This window comes from Sorex fumeus, unplaced genomic scaffold, assembly GCF_029834395.1.
Source record: "Sorex fumeus unplaced genomic scaffold, SorFum_2.1 ptg000006l, whole genome shotgun sequence".
Classification (NCBI taxonomy): domain Eukaryota; kingdom Metazoa; phylum Chordata; class Mammalia; order Eulipotyphla; family Soricidae; genus Sorex; species Sorex fumeus.
The window spans coordinates 42,510,670-42,524,966 of NW_026606063.1; the positions used below are offsets into that span (position 1 = coordinate 42,510,670).

At 34.7% G+C, this 14,297-nt stretch overlaps 1 protein-coding gene across 2 annotated transcripts in view; it reads right to left on the bottom strand.

The window, feature by feature from the left end:
• The window catches only part of APLF (aprataxin and PNKP like factor), a 65,471-nt gene that overhangs the window by 42,834 nt on the left and 8,340 nt on the right, over positions 1-14,297 (bottom strand). For both annotated transcript variants that reach the window (XM_056125413.1, XM_056125420.1), the window contains exons 2-3: positions 10,212-10,283; positions 4,068-4,240 (exon numbers count right to left, since the gene is read on the bottom strand). In XM_056125413.1, coding sequence (XP_055981388.1) covers positions 4,068-4,240; positions 10,212-10,283 — 245 coding nt within the window. The remainder of the gene's footprint in view (positions 1-4,067; positions 4,241-10,211; positions 10,284-14,297) is intronic.

Sequence of the window (14,297 nt, forward strand, 5' to 3'; positions counted from 1 at the left end):
GTTTTCTCTGATTCTGTAGGCTGGCTTCTTAGATTTATCTCCTTTCGGTTGTCTTCTGTTCTTGATATCACACCTAAAAATCTACTTTCTGTTGGCTTGTGTTACTTTTGGTGGCTTGTGTTTTTGATGTCATATCTAAGAAAGTATTGCCTAATCCATGGTCAAACAGATTATACCTGTATTTTTCTCTAAAGCATCACCTACCTTTAGCTTTAGTAAGGTCTCTGTTGCATTTTAAATTAATTTTCTACATGGTGTGAGAGAGGAATTTAACTTATTGTTCTGTGTGTGAATATCAAGAGGTCACAGCACCATCTGCTGCAGATACTATTTTTTCCCCATTTAAATATCTTGTTAAAAATAGGGGCTGGAGAGACAGCACAGCGGTAAGGCATTTGCCTTGCACGCAGTCGACCGGGGTTCGATTCCCAGCATCCCAGATGATCCCCTGAGCACCGCCAGGAGTAACTCCTGAGTGCAAATGCAGGAGTAACCCCTGTGCATCGCCGGGTGTGACGCAAAAAATAAATAAATAAATAAATTACTAAAAATAAAAAATAAATAAATAAACTAGATGTAATATAAGGGATTATTTCTGAACCTTCAATTCTATTACACTGATTCAGTACCTCAACTGTACCAAGTACTAAAGTTTGAGAACAGAATTTAAAACTATAAAGAACAAATTCTCCAATTAATATACTCCATGAACTCTTTAACCTTCAAATAAATTCCAAATATGTATTTGTATTTTAATATAAATTGTTACAAATGTGAATCATCTATGCATTAAAACAATTATAATTACAAATAAAAAATAATATAATTTATATTGTTTATATGTGTTTATTGTTATATGATGAAATTTTCATCATTTAATAGTCTTATTCAAAAATAGTAAAATAATTGGCTTATGTGGGATTTGAGTATTAAGAATGTTGACAAATTTTTAAAGTAATTTTGATAAAAAGAAAATTTATTTTATCTTCCTCATGAGCGTTTTAAGGAAAATGAAGTCCCTAGAAACATAATTCTGTACTTCCTCATTGGAATGAAATTCAGATACAAAAAAGACCCAAAATATTAAGCAACATTTCATTCACATCTATAAAAAAAACCCTTGCTAAGTAGCCACTATATAGAAAGAAACTGTCACTGTCACTGTCCTCCCCTTGTTCATCAATTTGCTCGAGCAGGTACCAGTAATGTCTCACAACAAATTGTGAGACTTGCTGTCACTGTTTTTGGCATATCGAATATGTCACGGGTAGCTTGCAAGGCTTTGCTGTGTGGGTGAGATACTCTTGGTAGCTTGCTGAGCTCTCCAAGAGGGGCGGAGGAATCGAACTCAGGTCAGCAGCGTGTAAGGCAAACGCCTTACTCACTGTGCTATCACTCCAGCCCCATAGAAAGAAACAAAATACAAAAATTAATGTTGGTGGTTCTGAATGACAAATGCTATAATTAAAATATCAACTTAGATGATTTTTAAAAAATTAGTTTGCCCAGACTTCTCAAAACAGTAGGGGTTTTGACACTTTCAGCTTTAACTGAGTATATGCACAAATGAATAAAAAATGAACAAACTAGAGCCAACATGTATAAAACCCAATTTCCACTAATTGTGAATAGAACTTAATAGAAGAATGTAAATACTATAAGAAAAGCTATGATGAGAATAAAGCCTAAAGAAATGACAGCTTCTGTTATTGTTGTTTCGTTGTTGTTGTTTTTTTTTAAATTCTTAACTAGTTGGAAGAGAAAAATCCTAATGACATCAGAATCCTAATGTTAACCTGCCACAAAGCAGACAGGATTTCTTCTCTATTTTTTCAAATTTAAAATAGTCCCTTATAGGGAAATGTATAAAGAATATACAAATAATTATGAATATGCTTTTATATTAACCACCTTCACACAGAAGCACTTGTCATATTTGTTCCAGATTAATTAAAAATATTTTTAGAGCCTCTCTGTAACATGTCTCACGATTGTTCCCTTCCTTGCATAACTTCTTCAAAGGAAAATAGAAGCCTGACTTTGTTATTTATTATTCATGTGCAAGTATTTGTACTTTGATGACAGTACAAATGTATCCATAATTTGGGCATGTAAACATAGTACGCACATAAACAAAATTGGCGATAGCACAGCGGGTAGGGCATTCGCCTTACAAGCGGCCAACATGGCCGACCCGAGTTCGATTCCTCCGCCCCTCTCGGAGAGCCCGGCAAGCTACCGAGAGTATTCGATATGCCAGACACAGTAACAACAAAGTCTCCAATGGAGACGTTACTGGGCCCGCTCGAGCAAATCATAATATAATTATACACAAAGTTAGGCAACTTCATGTATAATTATACTATGAGTAATCCATAATATGATAATCAATAATCCATAACATATATACTTTACCTCTTTCTTTATAATGTTTTTCTCGATAATATGGTGAAATATTCATCCATCCATGCTTTCATCTGCAGTTCTAATTCATTCACTTTCACTACATTATAGAACTGTACTGAATTTATTTAGCCATTTTCCACATGTGTACATTATTAGAATGATTGCTATAAAGATGTTTTCTTACAGACCATGGTGTAGACAGCAAGAGCTCTGGAACCAATTAGGTTGGGTTTAATTTGACCTCTGCCACATATCTGCTGTGTGACTGTGGGCAAGTTTAAGCCTTCTTTCTCTGTTTCTTAATCAGTAACATACAGATATTAACTATTCCTCATAAAGATTGCTACAAAGATTTAAAATGTATATACATCTTTTATCACAGTACAAGCATAATTTTTAGGAACTGTGAAAGAGTTTAAAATATATGAAAAATCTCAATGGTATCAATAAATGTCTAAAATATAGCTCAGGGGCCGGAGCGATAACACAGCAGGTAGGGCGTTTGCCTTGCATGTAGCCAACCCAGGTTCAATCCCCAGCATCCCATATGGTCCACCAAGCACCACCAGGAGTAATTCCTGAGTGCAAAGCCAGGAGTAACCCCTGGGCATTGCTGGGTGTGACCCAAAAAAGAAAAAAAAATTAAATAAATTGGCTTCTTAAATAAATAAATAAATAAATAAATAAAATATAGCTCAGTGCTTCCAGCCATAGTCCATCTCCCATCAAGATTAGTCCCTGCCTCATTGCATGGCTTCTATTCCAATAACTAGAGTCAATTAACCATTATCTGAGTAGAAAAGTACCATCCCTGTCAAGAGTAAAAAAACATTTCACTAAGAAACTACAGAACCTGGTTAATTCTGACAAAAATCAGAACAGTATCCCCAAATAAATCTTGAATGTAATATCCCAGAAGATGTAGAAAATAAGGCTGGATAAAGAATACTCTCCTACAACCTAAAATTTAAGGTTCATGGCAAGGACATCTGAAGCGAGTCCCAGTATATACCTAGGATGACTTAATTGTGCATTAAAATATATATATACGGCTTTCAGTAAATATGAATACAGCTTATAGTAAATTTTATAGAAACAGACTACCGTATAGAGTTTTAAAAGTGGACAAAAAAGTTCAATGAAGTAGGCATGCCAAAATAAATTTACAAGCTACAAAGTTTCATCACAGGAAACAAAATTATCATCGAAAAGAAACCTAGCAAATGGGAAAAGATATTTGCATATCATATATCTAAAGGAGATTAATTAATATCCAAAATATATTTAAAAAGTTACAAAACTGAACAACAATAAAACAAATAACCCAATGAAAATATGCAGATCTGAATAGACACCCAAAGAAGGCATTTAGGCACATGAAAATGTTCATTATCAAGCAATAACCTTATTTGTACGTGTACAATGCACATGGATATTGTGGACATGTACAATGCTAGACATGTACAATGTCTTCCTGATTTTTGTAAGCCATATGTAATTATCTGTGTGTTTTAAAAACTGCAAAAATATAAATTTAAAAATTTAATTATCACCAAAATAAAGTTAATATTTCTTGTTTCAGCAGCTGAAGCATTTGTGGCGGGCTGAAGACTTATATTACAAATACCTTTACTTAATCTCATTTCATCAGATAATCTTACCTTAATGTACATTCCATTTCTGTTTCAGAGTGTGTAGAGCAAACACAAAATGCATATTTGTCAAGTAGTAAAGAAAAACTATCTCCAGGATTCAACCAGCGCCATACATTTGTCCTCAATGGTAAGAACTGGCTCTTTTCTGAAGACTGATAGAAACATGGATTTGTGTGTATCTAACAAATAAAAAAAATACAGTGATTGTTGCATCTCCAAATTATGATAAAGTATAAATATGAACTAACTAAAAAGTTATTATCAAAATACTTTAAGTAAAACTTAAACTTAAAACTAATAAATATGGGACTAATAATTACCATAATCATCATCTAACACTTTTAAAAGCTTTATCTCTTGGGAATGGAGTGATAATACAGCGGGTAAGGCATTCTCCATACACATGGCCAACTCAGGTTCAAACCCCAGTGACCTATAAGGTCCCCTAGCCCACCAAGAGTAATTAATGAACATAGAGCAGGTTGTGGCCCAATACCTCGCCCCTAACCAAAAGAAAAAAAAGCTTCATCTCCTTTTCTTTTCACACTTTGTTTTGTTAAAACAATTAAACATGATAGGGAGGGGCATGAAAAAAATTGAGCCAATTTTCATATCTGAAAAACACAAACTCCATAGAAAGAGAAGTAATGTTAAACAAGGAGTAATAAAAAATAAAATAAAATAAAATAAAATAAAATTTTTAAAAAGCTGCCTGGAAAAACAGTTATTGCTACCTACAGACCCCCAATTTTTTTCTTAAAGTCACTACTTTGAATTTTTGAATAAGTACAATCTATCTAGTTCTGGCAATTAAATTTTTTTCATGAGGATCTGGCCTTAAGTCCTTTCTGGGATTGCCTCAATTCAAAACAATTTCTATTTCCTTTAAACCTTCACTAAAATAAAGTAGTAAAATTATATTTGGAGATTAGAAGTAAAAATTAAAAACAGAGGTTAAGCTAGCTCTTCAAGTCCAGGCTCTCCCGTGCACGCTTGTTTCTATATTTCTTTGCTTACTCCCACTCCAGAGAAGCCTGTCTTCTCTCCTGAACACATTTCCCCTCTGTCTATCTCTCACATCTTTCTAATTAAGCTTCAGTAAAAACTTTCTTGCTTCATCAAAAAATAAATAAACAGAGGTTATACAAATTTTATAGGTAATTATATTACTAAATAGAAAAATTTTACAACCTATATATAATTATGCAGCACAACCATATTTATGTAGCACCATACTCCTAAAAATAAGAGTTGTGAAGGTTTGATTGATTCCTAAGACAAATGATAAGTTGAACTTAATGTTGAGAAATAATTTATTATACTATCTGTCACTTCTATATTACCTCTCAAAGTGCCTCTCTGGGCTACAGACAGAGCAAATTTCAAATGTAATTTCAAATGTAATATGGCTAAGAAACCACTTGCTTCTGAGCTGTGCATATTTCTGAGAAGGGTGTAAAATAAGCAAAATGTGCCTAAAAACGACAACATTACCCAGAGTCTAAGGATGCTGGGTAGACAACTCTGTGTGTGTGTGTGTCTGTGTGTATATGTGTGTGTGTGTGGCTTTTTTGTTCTTTTAGTTTTGGTGTCACACCAAGGAGAAGTTCAGAGGTTACTCCTGACAGTGCTCATTCCACAAGGGATGCCAGAGATTGAATCCAGGTCAGGGGCATTCAAGGCAAGTGCCTTACAGACTGCACTCTCTCCAACCCCAAGTATAGCTTGTTTAAAATGCACTTAAGAGTCGAGGATGTGGTTCAAGTGGCAGAGCATAGACCATGCATGTGTGAGGGCTCTGGGCTCAACCTATGGCATAAGCAAGCCTCTGAGGACTGCTGGTATTGACCTTCAAGCATCACTGGGTAAGGTCCCCACAACAAATTAAAATAAAATATTTAGTTATAATATACAGTGGTAGGGCGTTTGCCTTGCGCACGGCTGGCCCGGCGGAGCCAGGTTCAATTCCTCCGCCACTCTTGGAGAGTACAGCAAGCTACTGAGAGTATCTTGCCCACATGGCAAAGCCTGGCAAGCTCCCCGTGAGGTATTTGATATGCCAAACACAGTAACAAGTCTCACAATGGACACGTTACTAGGCCCGCGTGAGCAAATCGATGAACAACGGGAAGATAGTGCTACAAGACAGTGCTGCTGCAGTTTTAAAGTAAAGGTAAAGGTAAAGGCCCTCCCGTTGATCGTCAATTTACTCGAGCGGGCCCAGTAACGTCTCCATTGGAGACTTTGTTGTTACTGTGTTTGGCATATCAATACATCATGGGTAGCATACATCACGGGTAGCTTTCCAGGCTCTGCCATGTGGGCGAGATACTCTCGGTAGCTTGCCAGGCTCTCCGAGAGGGGCGGAGGAATCGAACTCGGGTCGGCCATGTTGGCCGCTTGTAAGGCGAACGCCCTACCGTAGAATACTCAATAAAACTTATAGTTTTTTAAATGGTGGGTAAGTGGTTTACAAGAGTCTCCTGCTTCACACTTGCTGTGGGTCTTCACCAGTCACCCTTCACCACTATCTAAGTCTTTTTGCCCTCCTACTTTGCTGCCATAATTGGCCATCAGGTTGTTTCCATTGGAGCCTGTCTTGAAAATATAATCAATAATCATATGAACTCAATGCCTCCCAAAATCAGACTCCAAGGGATTTAAAGATTTTTCTGAATATTCAAACTCTTACCAATACCAAGAAAAGACGGATGGCATTCTAATATCTTCAATTAAATTATTTTAACTATGTTTCTAAAAATAGGCAAGGGCAGGAAAAATATTGACAAACTCAACCCCATATGAATGAAAAAAAAAAAGCTATTTCTACTAATGGCATATTGTCTGCCTTTTAACATATCCAAAAGATTCTAAGTGCAAACTTAAATGGATTATATCAATAATTTCAGAAATAGTGTGAGAATTGTAACCAAAAATAAAAGACACATCTTATTTTCAGGTTTTTTTTTAATTTTGTAAAACATTCTTTTTGGGGGGGGGAGGGGAGCCACAGTCAATAGTGCCTATTCCTGGCTCTGAGTTTAGGAGTAAACCCTGGTAGAGACCAAGAGACCATTTGTGGTGCCAGAGATTAGAACCTGGGTTGACCATAAGTAAGGCAAACACTTTACTTCCTGAACTATTCTACAGAAACTATATTTTAAAATAATAAATAAAATAAGCCATGGAAGAACAGTTGTAATATCTCATAGATTTTTATAAAGACTGTGAGTTCATATTCCATGGCAAAGAAATCACATCTCAGAAATGAATTGTACAAAGGGAAAACCACAACCATCCAAAAGTGTATATTTTGATGAGCAATATCAAATGGCAAAAAAAAAACCGCTTATATAGTTATAGAACTCTTTATTTATAGAAAAAACAAAAACAAGAGTCATAAGACTTCAAAAATTAAATAAAAGCATAGATAACTATGAATTTACCTTGAAGACAAAACCAACCACCAATCATTTAAAAAGAACTTGTGAAGTTTCTATTTATAATGCATTTTATCCTGATCTCAGACTGCATATTAAATGACAAACAAAAAAAAGCCAGCATTATCTATTATTAGGATCTATTATTTCTTCATGTTCTATTTCCAGGAAATGCTGAAAGCTGGAGCCTTATAAAGGAAATATTAGAGAGGAAAAAGAAATTCACCCAAATTGAAGGTACAAATTAGTAATTGCCCTAATTTTATTCATTTATTATTGTCCTGGCTACTTTTTTGCTTGCTATTATGTTGGATTTCAAATTTGAAAGAAAACAGGAAACTATTAAAACATTAAACATAATTTGGGAATATATAGCAGTGACTATCATAGCAGAATATTTGACTATTAATTTGTATAATTTTACAATTTTTAAAGTAAAATTTCTCCCTTAACATTTTATCACATTCATGTAAACATACTTATGCATGAACAAGTTATATATATGTATATATGTTTTCACAAATAAATTTCTGATTGAATAAAGAAGACAGAAGACATTTAGCATGCATTAAGATAAAGTGGATGAATTAGAAATCCCTTGTCCCCATTCTCATTATTCTAAAACCTACCATATACCAGTTAAAGTGACTTTTAGAATTTCTAAAAATTTCCCTAAATTATAACCTGCAGGTGCAGTATCTGAATAAACCAATGAACCTGTTTTAAAGGAATAAACATTTTATAAAAACTATATTAACTATACCAATATAAGTTAAGTATTACATATAATATTGACATTAATAAAGCATTAGGTAGAACAAAAGACCTGTGTATATGTATATGTATGTGTATACACATATTCACATAATACTTATGTGTATGCAGGTAGATACATATACACATACATATATACTACCAAGTCCAAGAAGCAGCTTTCCTTCAACTGACATAATATAATCATTCTTGTAATAGAATTTGAACCCATCAATTTTCTAAAACAAATCAAAGGCTAGTACTAGAGTAGTACATTTTTTTCAGAAAAAATAAACTTTTTTTTTTTTGGAAAAAATAAACTTTAAAAAAAAATTTAAAAGTTTAGTAATATGACATCATAGAAGTAACTTCATTACACTGTGCTATTCTTGCTACTATTTTCTCCATGCTTTTAAAGACATAATGCATCCAAACTATTCGTTAGACTCACTACCCAATTATTATCATTATTTTTTATATTCCCTATTAGTTTCTATCTCACTGATATCAAGGCAGCAAAAAATCATAATATTTGCATTTAAGAGTTATACAATCTTACAAAAAATTATGTACTATGTGCTTCTCATTCTATGGACATGAATTAAAAGAGTGACAAATATGAATGACACAGAAATTTTTAAAAGATGGGTTTTTCACTTGGAGAGACAACTGCATTAATTGCCATAGTTCTTTTTTTAAAAGAGTAAATATAAACTAATGATATGCTCTAACAGAAAAAAAAACAGAATAGGAATTTTAAAAGATCCATATAGCTTTATTCATATGTGCTTCAGTAACAACAAAAAATCAATTTTAGGCCATTAGACCATGGGAAATTAATTCTGTAAAAGTTCACGATAATCCCATTCCTAGAAATGCCACTTACAGTTCTCATTGCTACATTTATTCATGCATTTAACAAATATTAAAATGGTGCAGTAAGTCTCAGCTAAGAATAATGAGGCAACTGGGAATAATTCGGAGGAAGCAGCTGATAGTAAATAAATTGGGTCTATTTTAAGGGCTTTATTCAAGAAGCCAGGGATAGTACTAAGTATGTGTGTGTGTGTTGGGGCGGGGGGTTCAGGGGGAGAGGAGGAAGGAGCATGCATTCAAGGTTGAGATGGAGTAAATATAGATTTATTTAAATATTTCCCCAATATTAGAATTAAGAAGGCAATTTTCAAATTTGGGGACTGTTCAACACAGAATAACAGCACTATGTACACAAAAAGAAAAATACTAGTGTTATAATAGGCAATAGCATGTATAGCATAAAAATACATACTTGCTTTTTAACGCAATAATTCATTTCATTCCATAACAATAGTTTTACAACTACAGTATCCAGACCAGAATAAATGGACCCTCATACACAAATTTTATTCTTTGATATGAGATTCTTGAAATGAAATAATCACATAATATTTTCAGAAGTTGATGTTCCTAAAAAACATCAGTACTTAAATGATAAGGCAAGCAATTAAAGTTCTTGCTGTCAACAGGAACTTGCAAATTAAAATAACCTCTAAAACCCTAATGCTGAACAAGGTGCACATTTTTTAAATATTCATTGCCACAGAGGTATAAAATCTCTTAAAATACAACCCTGTGACATTTATGTGACTTGGGTTGACTACCCATCTCCTCCAAGAGCAAGCATTACTTCGTTATGGACATTCTTATAAGATCATATTTGTAATATCAAGCTATGAATATAATATAAACATGTACTCATAGTCATCTTCCATTAAAATTCTAGCTACATAGCTGAATCACTACCTTATGTGAAATAGGTATTTAAATAATCTATCTCCCAATCATCTTCTGTCAATAAGAAGGATATATTTTGACATTTATCCCTTATTTCAAAAACTTTCAAAAAATAAACTCTAAGCAGAAGCTAGAAAAGGATGAGGTACAACACTGTAAAATAAATCATGAACATCAAATTTACCGGTTTGATTCTGAGCTGGCCACCGACCACCTCAAGAATGGCATGTCTTCTGGACACTCGCTTGTCTGTTATCTACGAGAGGGGGGAAAAGAGTACTTCAAACACAGCCAACTCCTTAAAATAATCAAAACAACATAGCTACAATCTATAGCAATGTTTCTGAGATTACCAGGTGAGATACAAACTGAATGGTTCACTCAAAAACTGTACACTATAATGACTGTCCTTATTTCAATGTGGACATTGGATGAAACAACTTGAAAATTTAGGGATCTGCCCAGAGTCAGAGAACTAATGACATAGCAGAGTTTGCTCAAGATTGGAACCTAACAGATTCCAAGACCTTATATGAGAGTTTAGTGGGGATTCTTACTAACAAAACTCACAAAATGAGGATGAAATCTATATAAGTATATATAATCTCTGTATTTACTAAAAAAAAATTTCAAAATGCAAAAAATATATAGTAGAATGGCAAGAAGTTTTAATAAGAAATAATCTAGTAAACATAAAATGTGTAACTACAGGCTTTAGAGTCATATAGAGGTAGGTCAGGCACCTACATTAGCACTCTCAGGCCATGAGGGGATTAAGAAAACAGGAAGAAAGAATGGAAAAATATGAGAGGAAATATTGCTAATGAAGAAGAAATGGTTATTTATATATTATACCAACACACTTGCTTCCTGTTTTAGCAATTGTATTTATGCTCACACTCACTTCTGCATACAAGTGTTTAAAAATAGTTTACAATTTAAATGCTGAAACTGCCAATCAGGCCTTCCCTGTGAATACTGAGATATCTTTATTAACTTTAGTAATGTCAACTACCAAAACAATAGACAACAGACATAAAACCATGACACATGACTGTGGGTCCTGAACAAATCTAGCTTGAATTTCTTTTTTTTTTTTTCTTTTTGGGTCACACCCAGCATTGCACAGGAGTGACTCCTGGCTCTACACTCAGGAATTACTCCTGGCGGTGCTCAAGGGAGTATATGGAATGCTGGGAATCGAACCTGGGTTGGCCCCGTGCAAGGCAAACACCCTATCCACTGTGATATTGCTCCAGGCCCGAATTTCTTTCTTTTAAAACTGTAATTTGCAGGCAAAAATAATCTACCTTATCTCAGTTTTTCTTTACTGACAGTAACAAGATAAAGATACTTATACATCTCAACATAGTACTAAAAAAAAAAGTTGTTTTAAAGAATCTTTTGGAATCTAACATCATTCAGCATCTCCCTATAACTATACTTACACTATACTTTTAAGTAATGAGTAGACTACAAAATAATAATTCATGTTTCCACAAAGGAAATCTTGAAGGCTCAACCAATTATCACTGACATTTTATTTAAGGATAGAACTGGGGAGAATGGCAAGAGAGTTAGGGAAAAGGATGGAAGGTGAGTGGGGCTTAGTTCATGACTTGCTTTGTTTGATATCTGACCACAACTTCTTATGCAGAGTAAATACTCATTTAACATGAACATGATAAATGTAAAAGCAATTAATTATCTAGACCAAAGCTCAGTATTATAATTATCAGGTATTATCTTTCTTGAGTTTTGAAGGGGGTCTCTCTAGCATCGCTGGAGGTCACCGGAACTCTACCTCATGCTGCCATGGATATGAACCTGGGTACTTATGCATGTCAGGCATGCATTCTAGTCTTTGAATTATTTCCCCAACTCTTTGAATTAAGCATTAAACAACTAAAATGACAGCTAATAACCAGCAGGACCAAACTCTGAATCCCAAAATATAATTCTAGTGATATCATACCTCTTCATATTGCATTGCCTTCCTCTCATCCTTATTATTCAAAACATAACTTTTCATGCAATTTACCAGAAGCTTAGCTGCCTAAACTAGAACATACTAAATAAACGGATATACAGCAGAATGGCTATAATAAGCAGTCAATATCCTGAAAAATTTTACCCCCTAAATAAATTCTAATTTAAATCCCTAAATAAAGTGGCCTTCAGCCTTTCATTGGATCTTTTTTACTTTAATGTTATACCCAAATCTAGTAAGACATTATATCCACATTCCCAATTCTACCCAAAACAGATCACAGTAGACAGTATTTAGTAAGCAATGCATTGACAGTGGGGTAAATAAACTACATCGGTCCGCAAATGGAAATAGAAAGGCCTTTGAAAGCAGTGAAACTCAAGAACCCAAAGTGCACAAATGGCATAACATGTTTCCAAAGGGATGAAGAGCTTATTGGAGTTTCCTTATAGATTACCAGGAATCACCAGATCACTGTCACTGTCATTGTCATCCCGTTGTTCATCAATTTACTCGAGTAGGCACCAGTAACGTCTTCATTTGCCCCAGCCCTGAGATTTTTTTAACAGCCTCTTTTTTACTCATCTTTCCCAACACTGCTGTGTTGGAGGCTCTTTCAGGGTCAGGAGAATGAGATCCGTTATTGTTACTGTTTTTGGCACATCGAATACACCACAGAGAGCTTGCCAGGCTCTACTGTGCAGACAGGATACTTTTGATAGCTTGCCAGGCTGAGAGGCATATATATATATATATATATATATATATATATATATATATATACACACACACACACATATTACACACACATATATATACATATATAGATTTCCTCTATTATTTGTTGACTACTGTCTGAACCCCATCAAATATGGTGTGGTAATTATGGAAAATGGGTAGGGAGTGTCTTACGATGTGTCAGTCCAGAAATATGTTCACTCATATAGGCTTGTCTCAAGTGTGTGGAAAGCGGACTGGAATGAGGCAGTGGTTGTGTAGTAGAGGTCAGCTGCTGGGGCCAGGTCCCTTGGAGCAGGGAGGGCTCTCACCCGCCCCCCTCTGGGGTGCCCCAAGTGAAAACAGCATGGTGCCGGAGTCCAGTGGCATGGTTATGGGGCCTCATTATATGCTCCCTTCCGGGAAAAGCAGCTGTGAGTTCTGGAGGGTAGCCAATGAGGAGATTATCTCGTGATTACCAGGAATCACCACATTTAAGTGAAAATTTGATTTGAAAGTCAAAGAAAATTAGGTGTGGTGGGATACAGTTGATATCATTCCCAGAAAACCTATCACACCTTATATGGGAAATGATGAGAAAGAGAATCACACATCTGCAGCTTAGAGGTCAAACAAAACTGAGAACAACTTAGGCATCGATATGATTAATGATAATTATAGAATATCATAAATAATCCATGAATTCATACTGAAATCAAGAAAGAAGTGAGGATTATGGCTGGAGGAAAAGACTGTCATTTTATAACAGAATGCAAATAAATGTAAAATAAGTAATACAGGGAAAAAAAACACAATTTTCTAAGTAACAATGTAGTTATTGACTCAGTATAGGGTAAGCAAATAATAACTTGATGGAAAACAGAATATTTGTTAAGTCTCAAATGACAGATCAAAGATGAGCCAACCTGCCAAAGGATGAGTCAAGCAAAGGGAATGGTGTCTTCACTGGACGCCTCACAGACCCTACTTTTCCCCAAGTGCTCAAATAACCACCAACAGGAGAAACTGACACTTGGGCCTCTGGAGGTACAGCTTTAAGCTCAAGTCATCTTGAAATATTCTCGCCAAAATGTTCAACCTGGATTTTATTATGCAGAAGTCGTCAAATGAAAATTATGGATACCCCATGAAAATTGACTTTGGCTCCAAAAAGCACTGATGTCATGAAAGACAGACTAGCTCTTGATTAAAAAGGAGTTCTTTAAAGATTTAATTCAGGGCCAGCATATTTACAGTGGGTTAGATGCTTGCCTTGCATGTGGCAAACCCAGTTCAATCCCTGACATCACCTAAGGTCACCTGATCACCAGCAGGGCTTACCTCCGAATACAGAGCTACAAATAGCCTCCTTAGTGCTGCTGAGTGCTCTCCACACACCCCACAAAACATTTAATATTTAAATATCAATGGAATTTTTAATGTTTATGCATAAATTTAAAAATTGAACCTACATATAGAATAGCTTGATACTAGTGTTTAATTGGATCCTAATTTTGAATACTAATTTTTAGTAAAAAATTAACGTGGCATATTAAAATTTCT